We start from the raw sequence: 13,812 nt of genomic DNA, 5'->3' as shown, positions 1-13,812 counted from the left end.
TGCATGCATGCTTTCATGTTGTCTCGCCGTGCTATAAAACACTCTTCAGATCTTGCTTGGCCTCTCTGTGGTTTAATAATGAGAGAAGCATTCAGAGCATTTAGCAATGTTCTTCCCCATACATGTTTTTTTCCCCCTGTGATCCTGGGAAAGAGATTTAGCCAATAAAGACCTTAATCTAGGGGAGGTTTAATAAAAAATCACTAGTCCTCCTTTTCTCTAGTCTCTTCTCTTGTTAGCCTAAAGTCAGGAGGCTGAAAAAAATTCAAGTTAATTATTGTTGTTTGAGCCACTTTCAGTGCTGAAGACAATAAAGTTCATAGGGAGGAATACTCTAAAAGGGAAGATGATCCCTTTCTGTTGTCACTTTTTCAGTATTCGGTCAAATAAAATGATATTGTTTCGCTTTAAAGCTTTGCAATCCGCAAATCAAACAGAGGAGCTTTCTAGTTTAATTCTGCTGCTAGTCATTCTTGTAGAAAAATTACATTTCATTAACATTACAATAATTTGAAAGCATTATTTTGTGACACATCCTGTCTCTGCTCAGTGATTTGTTGTTTGTGCTGGACTTTCTCCACGCAAACAACCCAACAGATTCCATTTGATTTCTATCAACAAGAGATTTTTTAACCATTTTTTTAACAAAATACATTCATCAACACCGGCTGTTGCTCTCCTATTGAAAACCGCAGCTGGTCCATCCACTTGGAAATATTACAAAATCAGATGGAAGAGCTGTTTTTTTGAGACTGTATTCCTGAGTCTGGAAAAACAACTATTTCCTTAACATCCATAGAGCCATTTAAAGGTCAGCGTTTCCCTGGAAAATTAAAGTTTCAAGAAGTTCAGTGCAACAGCTGGAAGATGGATTTCTATTCTTAACTATTTTTTGTGAGAGCATATTGCAACCGAGACCATTAACCCCCCCAGAAATCATCAAAGATATCTTCTAGACAGTTTTATACATTATATTGCTTTATATTATGTAAGTATGTTAATTTTCATCAGTGTACGTCTGTGACCTATGTCTTTAATTTCCTCTTGGATAATAATAATAATAAGGCTGAATCTGTACTTTTCATCCTTTCACAACATCAAGTCTGAATTTCCGAAGATGACAGTAAGTTACTAAACACAGTATCTCACTCCTGTGGTTTAATGACACACACTGGGTGGAGACTATAAAAACAAACACCTGTGTAATATAATCTGATACAACAGATTGTGAAGCTTTACAATATTCAAACTGTGTGTCAGATGGGTGCTGACTCAGCTCTTCTCATCACTGAGCTGTGGTTTGTGGGGGTGTTGTATTGGATTCCCTCATGCTACACAGGATGCCGTATCCACCCCCTCTACATGTTTTTAAAGCGTCTTCCTAAAACCAGTTTGATTCACTCTTGTTTTGACTCAACCGACGAGAAAAACAAAGCATAACATGTCTCGGTCTCAAGTGTTTTCATATTATTTTACAGTTTCTGTTACAAATAGTGTTACATTACTTCATCCCAATAAGTATATTGTAAGTAAGAGTCCATTTCCTGTGATTAATGTTTTACATACATCTCGGCCTGTCATCACAAGCTCCATCTGATGGTTTTATTTATCTGTCGAAACTTTGTAGCAACAAAACATGAAACACATTTACAAGATCTCCATAAAATATTGAGTGAAATGGAAAATTGCACTTCTATTACCACTCTAATGAGTGTGTGTATCTGTGTTCATGTGATTTTTGACTATTCGAGGAGTTACTATGGTACAGAGGGATTTATGGTCTGTGTAGTAAGTATACAGTACATGATCAAGGAAAGGCTGAGAAACTAATTTTACTACTGACATCCTCTTCCTTCCGCCTTTTCATCACACACACAAATCTTCATTCTCAACATCCTGAAAGCAGATTTAAAAGTTGGACAATATCTGCTGATTATGTTACCAGCTTAGATCTCTCCAGTGTAGATCAGCAAAGTTTTATAAAAATGTCATATACTGTAGTAACATTTTCCCATCTTGTCTTTTTGTGGAGTTCCTCAAGGGTAAGTCCTAGGACCTGTCTTATTCTCACTTTACATACTTCCATTCAGGCAAAATCTCTTATTATTGCTGGGCTGATAATGTCCAACTGGCCATTTTATATAACTGTCTTAAGGATATTAATGCCAGGATATCTCAACAGTCTCAACAAAACTAGAAGTTCTGGTCTTTACACAAAACCAGATCTTTGACATTTTTTCAACAGCACTCAGGTTCCCTGGTTTCTAACTCAAAGGTGGCCTCCAGAAACCTAGGGGTTAACTTAGGTCAGTTATACAGTCTATTTATTTTCAATGAATAATCATTGCTAATCCTTCCAACAGCTTGAACAAAACATCCATTGGGCATGTCTCCAATTAGTTCAAATTTCTGCTGCTTTATTACTAATCAAGACTCCATATTTAGATATTTGTCTATATATTTTTAAGGCACTACATAGTTTGACTCCACCGTATATCAGTGAGTTGCCAATTTTGTAAAGCTCCTGGTTCTGCCTCGCTCAAGACCCGTGGTGACCAAACTTTTCTTCTTCTTTTCTTTCTTCTCAAAGACATTTTAAAGGATTTTTTACTTGTTTTTGTCATAAATATTTGTTCAAAGGCCCTTAATGTCTTTTTTGAAATTGTGAATTACTTTGTAACTCTGGTTTTGAAAAGTGCCACATGGATAAAGTTTTATGGACTTCTCAACAATGTGATTGTTGGCAGAGAGGTTGTTTGAAAAGGTTGAAAAAATAAGATAATGAGTACTGTTACCCCTTAAAATGACCATCAATGTGCCCTTAAGCAAACCGTTTAGCCCCAAAACTGCTCCAACACAGTGACTCATTGGCAAACAGATGAATGGAAATATACTGTATGTAACTGTATACCAGGGTGTGAAGCTGGCTTCAGCGGAAATATGAAACACGCCAGCTCTCAGTAAATCCTGGTTCAATCATTTTCAGAGGCTTTCAGGCTGCCTTAGTAGTGTACATTGATTTTTCCACATATAACTAATGCTATACTCTACTTACAGTAAGCCATTATGAATACCCACTGTAAATTCATCTGTTTCCTTTGGGTACAGTTTTAACCCAATGTTATAAGATTAGTACTCCAAAACTATGTTAATTTTCTCAAGCTCATATTTTTAATAAAATGTGGATTAGAACTGATTATTGGCCACATAAAATCCAGGATGTGTGGTGGTTAAAACATGCCATAAAAACTGCAGTGGCAGCATGATTCATGGAAAACATCAGAAATCAATAGGAGTACACATTTACAGATAATTTCACAGCCCTGTTCACACGCCGTGTCGCTGGGTGTCACGGAGGTCAATATATTGTAAACTGTGTGTCAGGTCTGGCTGAGTATGAGTGGCTACATCTCTGCAAGAGCAATAATGACCAAAAATACTGCAAAAGCCAAATGCAAAAGTTAAAAAGCAATTAAATTATAGACTTGTACAACGTATTGTGTGTAACTTTTGCCTTTGGCAGTCTACAGCGGCTCAAAAACAAGCCTAATCTCCGTACTAAACTATAGTTTGACTGCTCAACTGAATGTTTGCTTCATGCAAATGTTTGCTTCACATTAACTCATCAGAAAGTGGAGGGACATGAGGTCTGTCGTTATCTGATTGGATGGTTGTTTTCGGCAAGGTTTCAACCTTCTGACAAAGCGGCTGATTGAAATAGATTTGCATAAAGTGCACTTTGTTGGACACACAAAGCCCAGGATATGTAGTATGCACATGCAGACAGTGTACAGTAGGGTTAGACTGATCCAAAAAATATGTATTGCATGCCAGAAAATGAATAGTTCTGGGCAGACTATATGTTTTGTTGATTGACTAGATGAAAAAAAAAAAAAAATCCACATTTTCAGAATGCACCACAAACACAAATAAGAAGATGGATCACATAAAAAAATAAGATGCATTTGAAGAAAAGAGTACTTTGCCAAACTGTTTCACTTGGGGTTGGATTTTTGCGGACTGGGTTTGTGCTGCAAACAGTAGCACAGGAAGCACTGTGGGATCCTAATAAGTATCAACAAATACTGGAAGCTGAAGTCCCAGTCAGTGAAAAAACTGAAAAGAGGTCTAAGAGGACTATTACAAGACTTTGATCCTAAACATTCCTTAAAAATCAACCATGAACTACTTAAAGATACAGAAGATTCAGGTTTTTTTTTTAATGGCCTTTACAGTCCTTATGGAAATTTTCAGTTGGATCTAAAACATGCTTTTCCAAGCAAAACAACTGTTTCTAAGTAAGAAGTATTCTGCAAAGGAGTGGAGGAAATATTTTAGCAAGACTGGGAAGACTGTTTGCTGGTTAAAGAAACATTTGGAGGCAACATACTGACTTATAGGGTGCCTCAACTATTGCACATGCTACGTGTTTATATTTCTTTTTACTATAAAAAATGTCTTATATGTTCTTGTTTGTTCCCTGCAGAGATTCTTTTAAGTGTTGCAGCTAACAGTTATTTTCATTATTTTTCATTATCGGCCGATTCTTTTCTCGATTTATCATTTTGTTTATCAAATGTCAGAACATTAGAGGAAAACACTTGTTATAATTACCAACAGCTCAAGATGATTAATCGTAAGTACTTAGACAGTGTTTTCTTTTCGATTAACACTCAGAAACCCAAATAGTATTCAGTTTACTCTTATACATGACAGAGACAAACATCAAATCCTCACATCTTAGAATCTGCAACCAGCCAACGTTTATCATTTTTGCTTAAAAGATGATTAAAACTATCAGTTATCAAAATAGTTGCTGTCGATCCACTAATCAACCAATCACTGCAGCTCTACTTCATTTCCACATTGAAAACAGAGAAAACATACACGCTCCACAACCTGTTTACATCATGCGAGCTTGAAGTCTTGTGCCATCGCTTGCATAAGTCATCGGATCATATGTATGAAGAAATCATCTTAACATGACAAATCTGACATGTACATAATTTACATTTTCGCAATAAGCCTGCATTTATTTCCCCTGACCTCACAAGAACAAAGACGTCTTTGCAGTCTTGTCTCATGACATACACATATAGTATAAGCCTTGACATATTTATGGAGGTAAGTCGGGGTTTGTGAACAACTGCCTTTGTACAAAACAGGAGTGACTGAGGACACACGCCTCCGTGTCTTGGTGCAATTCCTAAACTGAATAGAAGCTTTCAAACATCTCATGCCTCTCAAACTTGTCAAGACAGGCTGCTGATTTAGTCACTTTCAAAGGTAAACACGATGTTTAACTAACAGGCAAAACTTAGAGATCATGACATAAAGAAGCTCTTTGAAGTTAATAAGCTCACTTAACAGAATATACATCCACCGTCGGGGCGGCCGCAGGGAGGGGTGATTTGAGTCATACGGCTGTCAGGTTCTCAACTAACCGTGTTATGTAATGTGATTAAGAATTCCTCCATTGTTTCAATGTCATTGTAACGTATGTACACTGTGTGCTGTGATAAGGATGAGGGATTTCCTTGGAAAGAACTTAAGCGGGTAGATCTACAAGAAGTTAAAATAATAGTTGCAGTTCTACAGTAGCTCAGAAGTTCACATCCTGGTCAAAGAGTTAAATAGGAAGTCGGGTCCTCAGAATCGTCAACCTTCGTGTTTTTACGCTGACAAAAAGCATCCTATAGACGTCTTACTTGTTCAAGCTTGAAGATGTGCTGGTTGAAGTAATGCTGGAGACGTTCGTTGGCGAAGTTGATGCAGAACTGTTCGAAGCTGTTGTTCTCATAGTCCTCGAAACCAAAAATGTCCAGCACTCCAATGGACAAGATCTGAGGAAAAAAACATGAACGCAAACAAAAAATGTAAAAATATAACCGACTTACTCATGTTGGAAAAGTTTGTTCACTGAAATACTGAAAACATTAAAACATGGCAACAACTGTGTGTGTGAAATGGTTTTTATTTTAACATTTTAAATGTTTGAGAATCTCTTAGATCAAATCCAGACGGACATGATGACAAGATTCATGTCTATTCTGTCTATGATTTAGACTGTTCATCTGTGTAACATATTACTGTAAAAGCTGATACGTCTGTGTCGTCCTACCTTGGTTGTCTCCTCAAGGTCCTTGATGTTGAGCAGAGCATGGTTGATCCTGAAGACGATCCAGTCAAACAGAGCGCTGTATAGCGACTTCGCCATGGAGTCTCGCACCGTACCAGCCTGGAATGACACATATATAGTATAGTATATAGTAAGGTGGAGCTATGAGGGATACAACTGTTACTTACAAGGTTACTACCAGGCCTTCGCTGGAGAGTGCAGCCTGATCAGGATCCTCTTTTAAAGCAAACTTGAACTGCAATGTGTTGTTATATAAAGCCTTTTTACTATGCTGTTTTTATTTATAACCTCGCCTGTCTCATTTCCATTTAATTTAGTTTCGCCATCTATGTTAACTGTATTCATCGTAGTGCGTTTTGATGTTTGATACACCTGCAGACGTTCCTGTGTGAGTGCAATGTCTCATCTGTATAAGGTCAAGGTAGAATTGATCAAGTCATTCCCTCCGGATACAACACTCAGCATACAGGGGAATGAAATTGTGTTCCTTCAGTGCTGCGGCGTACACGCAATATGAACAGATATAATAAAAACAGAAAATAAGTGAAAAAAACATAAAATGCAAGTAGTCATTTCCCCCATTACAGAAATTGCCACATACAATATTGTCATCATTTTGGGAGCCTGACGTGGCTGCAGCATCTGTGTGCACCGCCATTACAGCTTGGCCTTGTACTGTATGTCTAGCCTTAGTTTTAAAAAATGTATGAAAAAGATGTCTAAATGTGCAGACAGTCGTATTTCACTTTCACAATCAGACATTAACATTCTGAACTACGTATAATTCATGACATTATTGTACTGTCAGTAGCCATTATATTTAGTACTCTTGATGGAATTTATTTAATGGGATACCCTAGAAACTAAAAAGCAGATGGCGTGAGCAACCTCTCTAGCCTTGATATTCCCTACAGAGACTTTGGCACAGACAGCAACATGACAGACATGCTGGCAGCCTGCACTGTGTCACAGCAGGACGGCTCAGGGCCATTATTAATGTCATTAGCCAGCCTAACATTCATCAGGTTGACTCATAATATTTGCCAATCCGATCTAGTGTGACACAGAAAGTTTGATCTGCCAAGTTCTGATGGATGAGGCTGTAGAAGGTTAGCATTTTAAGCTAGGCCTAATGGAAAGAATAGCTTTAATAGGCTAAACAAAGATTGTGTGTGTGTGTATATATATATATATATAGTATCTGTGTTTGATTGACAATGGCTGGCAGGTTGATCTCGGGCAGGGCATGAGAAAGAAAACGCTGTAGCTTACAAACACTGGCCAGAAAATGTGTTGTTAGCAGTGGTATTGAAGAGTAAAGACCACAACAACATGTTTTTATGCTGTTTAATGTGCTGCAGCTGAGCAGCTTATTAGCTATCTAGTCTGCAAATTGACATTAGTGGTTAGCAGACAAATGTTTGTTTGGTGGCTTGTTCAACAAGCTGAGGTGCAGGAAAAGAGTGTTTTCATGTTTGTAAGTTAGATAAGAAAGAGACTTCAGCGGGAAAACTCTGGGGTTGTTGTTCAAAATCTGTTAAAAGAGTAATGCAAAAATTGGGGACGCCATCATGAAGGAAAAAAAAAGTAAAATATAAATCCTTTTGTTTTCAAAAGAACATGGGGTTTACAGAGAATATAAGCATGCTGTAGCAGAAAAAACATGCAATTTAGTATCAGTTAGACTTGAAATGTTTGGAAGATACAGAACATTACGTTTTATGTGCCCAGTATTGAAACCTTGGGGTAGACTGAGAAAGAACCAGTGTCCTGAATCATTTTTTTTAAAAACTCCTAATTGAGAGAAAACGTTCAAATTCGCATATCCGCTGGAAAGATTTGACCTTGGAGAAGCAAAGGTGAGTCTGTGACCTTCAAAAAACAAAACAAACCATGAAGTGGCTACTCAAAGTAACAATTCTTTTGTTTCTAAATAATCAACCAGGATATTTTTAGCAACCTCAAATATTCCTTTCATGAGTCAGGACAGATATTATTCTGAACTCCATACATACTGTGGTCTAATTACCCATAAGCTTTTCATTATTTAGAGGAAATTCAACTCAAAACATTCGAAGGGAAATAGCTTCATAACTCTGAACAAATGGTGAAAAACTCATTACAGAAACGTTCAGATTTCTTTGAAGTTTTCGAGTGTATGATTTCAGTTAACAGGCAATGAGATTGTTGTGGCTGTTAGAGCAATATTTACACTAAGACCACCCAGTGTGCTACCAAAACAATCATTGTTTGTTCATATGAAATGGCTCCTAAACATCTAACGGCCATTATGAAGTTGTTGCCGTTTTGATGGGAATGTGTAACACATCGCCGTCGTCTGGGATAGTTTGTGGTAAAATACTGCTGTGGCTGTTTTGGGGGGGGGGGGGTGATTATTAAAAGACATTTGTACTGGAAAATAAGCAAAAACATTTAACCCAAATCACAGTTATGTGTGCAAGAGAAGATTCGACATTTGACATCACTGGAATGAGATGATGAGGCGCGATGAGGACTTTCCAAATGAACTAAATCTGTGTGAAACCATCTGCAGACAGGCATGTTACACTGTATATCCGTGTTGTCCCCTCTTCTCTCTCTCAGATGGCTCTCATCTGCAGACCATGACGTGTGTTTGTTTTCAGAGCGGGGGTCCCAATGAAAACTGTAGAGGGGCTTGAAATGCCTTCCCTTCTCTCTAAACAGACTGAATGACTTTGTGCATGTGTGTGTGTGTGTGTGTCAGAGTGACTATGTGTACATGTGTGTTCATGTGTGGCCACAGGCTGCTGGAAGAGCTGGAGAGAGAGTGGGGGGGGGGGGGGGGGGGGGGGGGGGAGGGGGCAGGAGGAGATCCGGTACTGGTGCACGCTGTCCTGTAAACATGGCCGGGTCAGACTGGAGAGCCGAGGCTACAGAGCAGTTATTGAGTTGGCAGCGTGCCTCCTGTCACATTACTGAGGATGTTACTTAGCTTGAGCATAAGAAAACGTTCAAACATACAATAACTGACCCTGTGTGTTAAGATGATGCACACTGAGCGATGCAAGCAGAGATACACCAGGTGTTTCCATCTATACGTATTATGTAGCTTTTCTGTATTTATAACTGTATTTTGCTGCTAGTCCGACGATAGTTATCTGGGATTAGTACTGCTGCGGTCTCACCTCTGCAAGCTTGTAAGGAACGATCAGCTTCTCTCCCACAGTAACTGTCTTCCGTGTTGTCAGAGCTTCAAACAGCATCTCTTCTTTGACCTGGTCATGACAGCGAGAGAGAAAGTGAAAGTTACGTCTCAACTGAACAGTTGATCATTCACTGTAATGTCTTTTTGTGTACCAAAATGACACAGTGTGCACCGTGACCACAGAACCCTTGATCATCATCGTATGTATATTTTGTTTCATTTTGACTTGCTGAGAGGAAATTTAACACTTTCTATTCAAGCTGCTTTTCATCTTCGTCAGTTTAGTTTTAGTCTGTTTAGACACTTTTATCCAAAGCAACATGCAAACAAGGCAAAACATTCAGGCATCAGAGGACAGTGACTCAAAAGTATCTGACCAGGTACAAGTGCAAGGAGAAAATATCATCATTATTATTATTATTATTATTATTAAAGTAAGAAACAACTAGAAACGATTGGAAGTAGACCAGTGCATAAGAAATACCATAAAGAACGATGACAAGTATGCATAAAAAAACAATAGCAATGTTCTCTGTATTGAAAACCCATCTTCTTATCAGTCTGCATGTCCCACAAACATCCTGCTGTCAGCACAGACATCTAGTCAGAAGGGAGACCTGAGAATTCTATACAAACACATATCTATTAACTTATAATAAAGACAGTGAATACATTGAGAATTCAATTTTTAACCTGTCTAGTCAGTCAATTAGCTAATGATCCACAAACAATAACACTTAAATCACGTCACTAGGATATTGCTCTACTGTCACTGAACCATAATCTCTACAGTAGGTAATGTAAACGTTAGGGCCCCGTGTGTATTTATTAACTACTACAGGCTCCGAGGAAATTCGAGCAAACCGAACTTTGAATGGAGAGAAACGCACGTCCCCGACGTCACTCGACAGAGTTAACAGGAAAAGACTGACTTAATGGATGTTGAGGACTAGTTCCTGTTGAATAACAACATTAAGATAAAGTGATAAAGATAAGATAACGCTCAGTGAAAAGGAAGTACTGTAGGATGTCTGATCAATACACTAGTAGTGTAGCTGGAGAAGACATGAAAATGAATGAATGACTAAGGGACAGACAGACCTGTAAGTTACCCAATGAACAGATAAGAGCTTTCAGGAAATTGTTGCGTCATTGGGGACCTAACAATCTTTGTGTGCATGATATAATTTTGAGTGGATAATTAAATTCTAAATTATGCAAAAGCATCTCACCCCATATTTAAACTCTGGTGACTGTTTTAATTTTGTACCTGCAAAATAGTTTTTTTTAGTAGACTATGTGTGTATAAATTATCGTTCCGGTCTTCCCAGTTAACAAAACACATTATCTTGCAGTACCTCCAGCAGTTCTGAGACGACAGGCAGCACCTCTGGGTTACAGATGTCGATGGAGTCGTCCCTGTACGTTTTCCTCTTGTAGCGGATGTTGCCCAGGTGGAGGATGGCTGACAGCAGGGAGAAGATCCTAAACAACAGTCAAGAATAATGTTGACAATGAAAATCACATTTTTCAAATTGTGCAGCGTAAAAAATGTGGATTTGGGGATCAAATGAATGAAAGCTCCTAATATGTCTATATGGTATTTATGGGCATTTATGTGACTGCTGTTTGTATTGTGAGTTACAAGACTTTCTTCCTTCTTTGCACAACAAATTTGTCACTGGGCGACTATTTAACTTATTCTTATCACACGCTTATTGCGGTCGTGTGTTACTCACTGTTTGCGCGTGGCAGGAAGAAAGCCCACCATCTCCATCCCTAGCTGAAGCCTCTCAAAGTCATGCTTCAGGTCCTCTCCTTCAACCGTGAAGCAGTCCTGCAAAATGTGAAAAGCGGGAGACATCAGGCTTACAGCAGTCGTTATGAAACGGCGGTCTGGAAGCCAAGTGACAAGTTGCTATGAAGTTCAGAAGGACTTGCTAAATACTGTTGACATACACAGTGCACAAATGTTTTTTTGTGTTTACACAGTGTCTTGCTAAGACGCTTAAAATAGTTTTTTAGTTTACATTGCAGCTAAAACAAAAAACAGCAGATTACCCTGAAGCAGGCGAAATGAGTAACTCGTGCTAAAAATAAGCTATCATTAAGAAGCTTGGGAACAAACAAAACAACAACTCTCTGGACTGATGTGCAGAGTGTCTTGTCAACAGTAACATGTGCAGATTCTGCTCCTGTAGTGGAAAATCTGGCCCGAGTTTCCCTTTAAACCTATCCGCAGAAATCTGGCAAGCTGGCATAAGAGCTGAGAAGAGCAGCAATTTATGGGTTCCTGTTTATGAATGACGGAGGATGATCTAAACTAAGCAAAGAGGAAACAGAGGAGGACAAGTTTGTATTGATACAATGAGGATGATTACTCATTCACACTGCTGTTTGGAGTCAGGCACTTACTGTATGTCCAACTGCGCACAGGCAGGCGCAAATTCTCCACACTGCATGCAATACACGAGGTGCAGACATGCAGGCTCACAGACGCACGCGCTTTACATACTGGAGCATGTAAATCTTGCATTTTTCACAAATTTAATTTTAACATAGATCTAGTTGTGACAAAAAAAAACAAACAACATATTTATTGTGTCACCAGCAGAAGCACTTGTTGTAGTAAAAGTAGAAATGCCGTAATATAAAAATACTACATCGCAAATAAAAATTTCACTTAAATATGAATGTATTAGCAGCAAAATGAACCTCAGTATCATATCAATGTCTCCATTCTGAATAGTTTTTATGAAACATATTCTAATGATGGATACAAAAGGTGTACTGATGTATAAGCAACATTTTAATGTTATATCTGATTGAGGAGCTAAATTTACTGAGTTTATATACCGTTGAATAGTTTAATCTATTAGCCGTGCATAATATTTTATAAACTAATCACGTTTTGTAATCTGCAAAGAAACTAGTAACTATAGGTGTCAAATAAAAGTACTGTAGTGAAGCAAAAGGTACAATATTACTAGTAGAAGTATAAAGCAGCTTAAAATGAAAATTCTCAAGAAAAATACAATTCAAAATTGTACATAAGTATAGTATTTGAGTAAATGCACTTCAAAGTAAACAGAGTATTTAAGTACCGTGTATTAACAGTTATATTATTTAACACACAAGTGCAAATGAGAAGCAGTAAACGTATTTAGCTGTTTATGATAAGAGCTTTTCCCAGATGAGAATACGAACGCTTTGATGTAACGATATAACTACGCAGTCTTTCACTACATACACCCACCGTAATGTGAGCTCTGCTCTTTGCTTTATGGGCCCGTTCCATGATGGCTGCCATAATTATCACATACCGAGGCCTCAGAAAGACAAACACTCTAAACATGAGACTCACACTTACGCCAACGTGTCTCCTTCCTGCCTCACTCTCTCTGCTTTCATGGCAGAAACTTCACCCTGACCTATTGGTGACATTTCCAGAGGAGGGAAATCTACGTCTATAAAAAAAAGGTCAATTTTGCTTGTTCTGACATCCTTCCAGTGAAAATAATCTGTCAATGTTCTGAGAAGGTGTTTAAGGAGTCCAGATGTTATAAATGACTTCAAAATGAAACAAAACAACATTTAAAATGTCATAATAATCATTAAAAAAAATCATGTTTCCTTTGCTGACATGTGATAATATAGCTGTTTACTTGGCCATGTTAAAAAAATTATGAAATATCTGATTCAGAAAGTTGACTGCAATATGTATAATTTCCTTTTTAAACTTTTTCATAATAAAGAGCTTCACTGCAGGGTTGATCACATGGAAATCACTGCATATTTACAATATTTTCTATTCACTCATTTCACTCTGTGTTTACATAAACTACATTTTGCATCTTGCAATATTGTAAGTATTTAAAAAAATACTTACTGATATAGAATTAGTTGAAATTAATGAATTAATCAAATGTAACTGAAGAATTTAAGTGCACAGGTACATACATGTGTTAATAAAACAAACAGAAACCTTCATTCCCACCACTTAATCCAACACAAATCCCCAAAAGACATTTTTGATCATTGACATCATACAGTCACTGCATTTCCACCGTGGCAGCTGTGATTTCAATCAGATCCAGCGACTGATAATCGAGGGTGTGTCTTTGAGCATAAAAAAATGTTGCCTTGAGGTATGTGCCCAAAGGTATGAGTGTGTAAACATGCTGTAACTCTGTCACTAACTAGTGAGTGAACACTCCTTACTCAAACACTAACACATGTCTTCTGGCTGCAATGCATTCTGGTCTATCCGGGCAGCTGTTTGTGGAGTATTAGTGCTGAACACCTGTGCAGAATGATGAATCTAAAAAGAAAACCTTCTCTGATTTTGTGTTGCTAAGCTTGATATTGTGGTAACCAGCTCATTGTTTTACCTACAGTTATAAGAAGTCATTTTTGCATGTTGTGTCTCTTATCTACAGTAACTAGCACTAATCACTATGTCCTGCTTTTTCTACACAAAAGTATT

General features: G+C 37.9%; 1 protein-coding gene across 7 annotated transcripts in view; it reads right to left on the bottom strand.

Annotated features, from left to right (window-relative positions):
• myo9aa (myosin IXAa) overlaps positions 1-13,812 on the bottom strand; it is a 110,664-nt gene that overhangs the window by 30,315 nt on the left and 66,537 nt on the right. For all 7 annotated transcript variants that reach the window (XM_044354782.1, XM_044354835.1, XM_044354799.1 and 4 more), the window contains 5 exons: positions 11,066-11,163; positions 10,685-10,811; positions 9,307-9,396; positions 6,122-6,238; positions 5,709-5,843 (listed from right to left, as the gene is read on the bottom strand). In XM_044354782.1, coding sequence (XP_044210717.1) covers positions 5,709-5,843; positions 6,122-6,238; positions 9,307-9,396; positions 10,685-10,811; positions 11,066-11,163 — 567 coding nt within the window. The remainder of the gene's footprint in view (positions 1-5,708; positions 5,844-6,121; positions 6,239-9,306; positions 9,397-10,684; positions 10,812-11,065; positions 11,164-13,812) is intronic.

Source organism: Thunnus albacares, chromosome 1, assembly GCF_914725855.1.
Source record: "Thunnus albacares chromosome 1, fThuAlb1.1, whole genome shotgun sequence".
NCBI lineage: Eukaryota > Metazoa > Chordata > Actinopteri > Scombriformes > Scombridae > Thunnus > Thunnus albacares.
The sequence above is the reverse complement of the archived record's forward strand: the minus strand, read 5'-3'. Positions and strand labels throughout refer to the sequence as shown.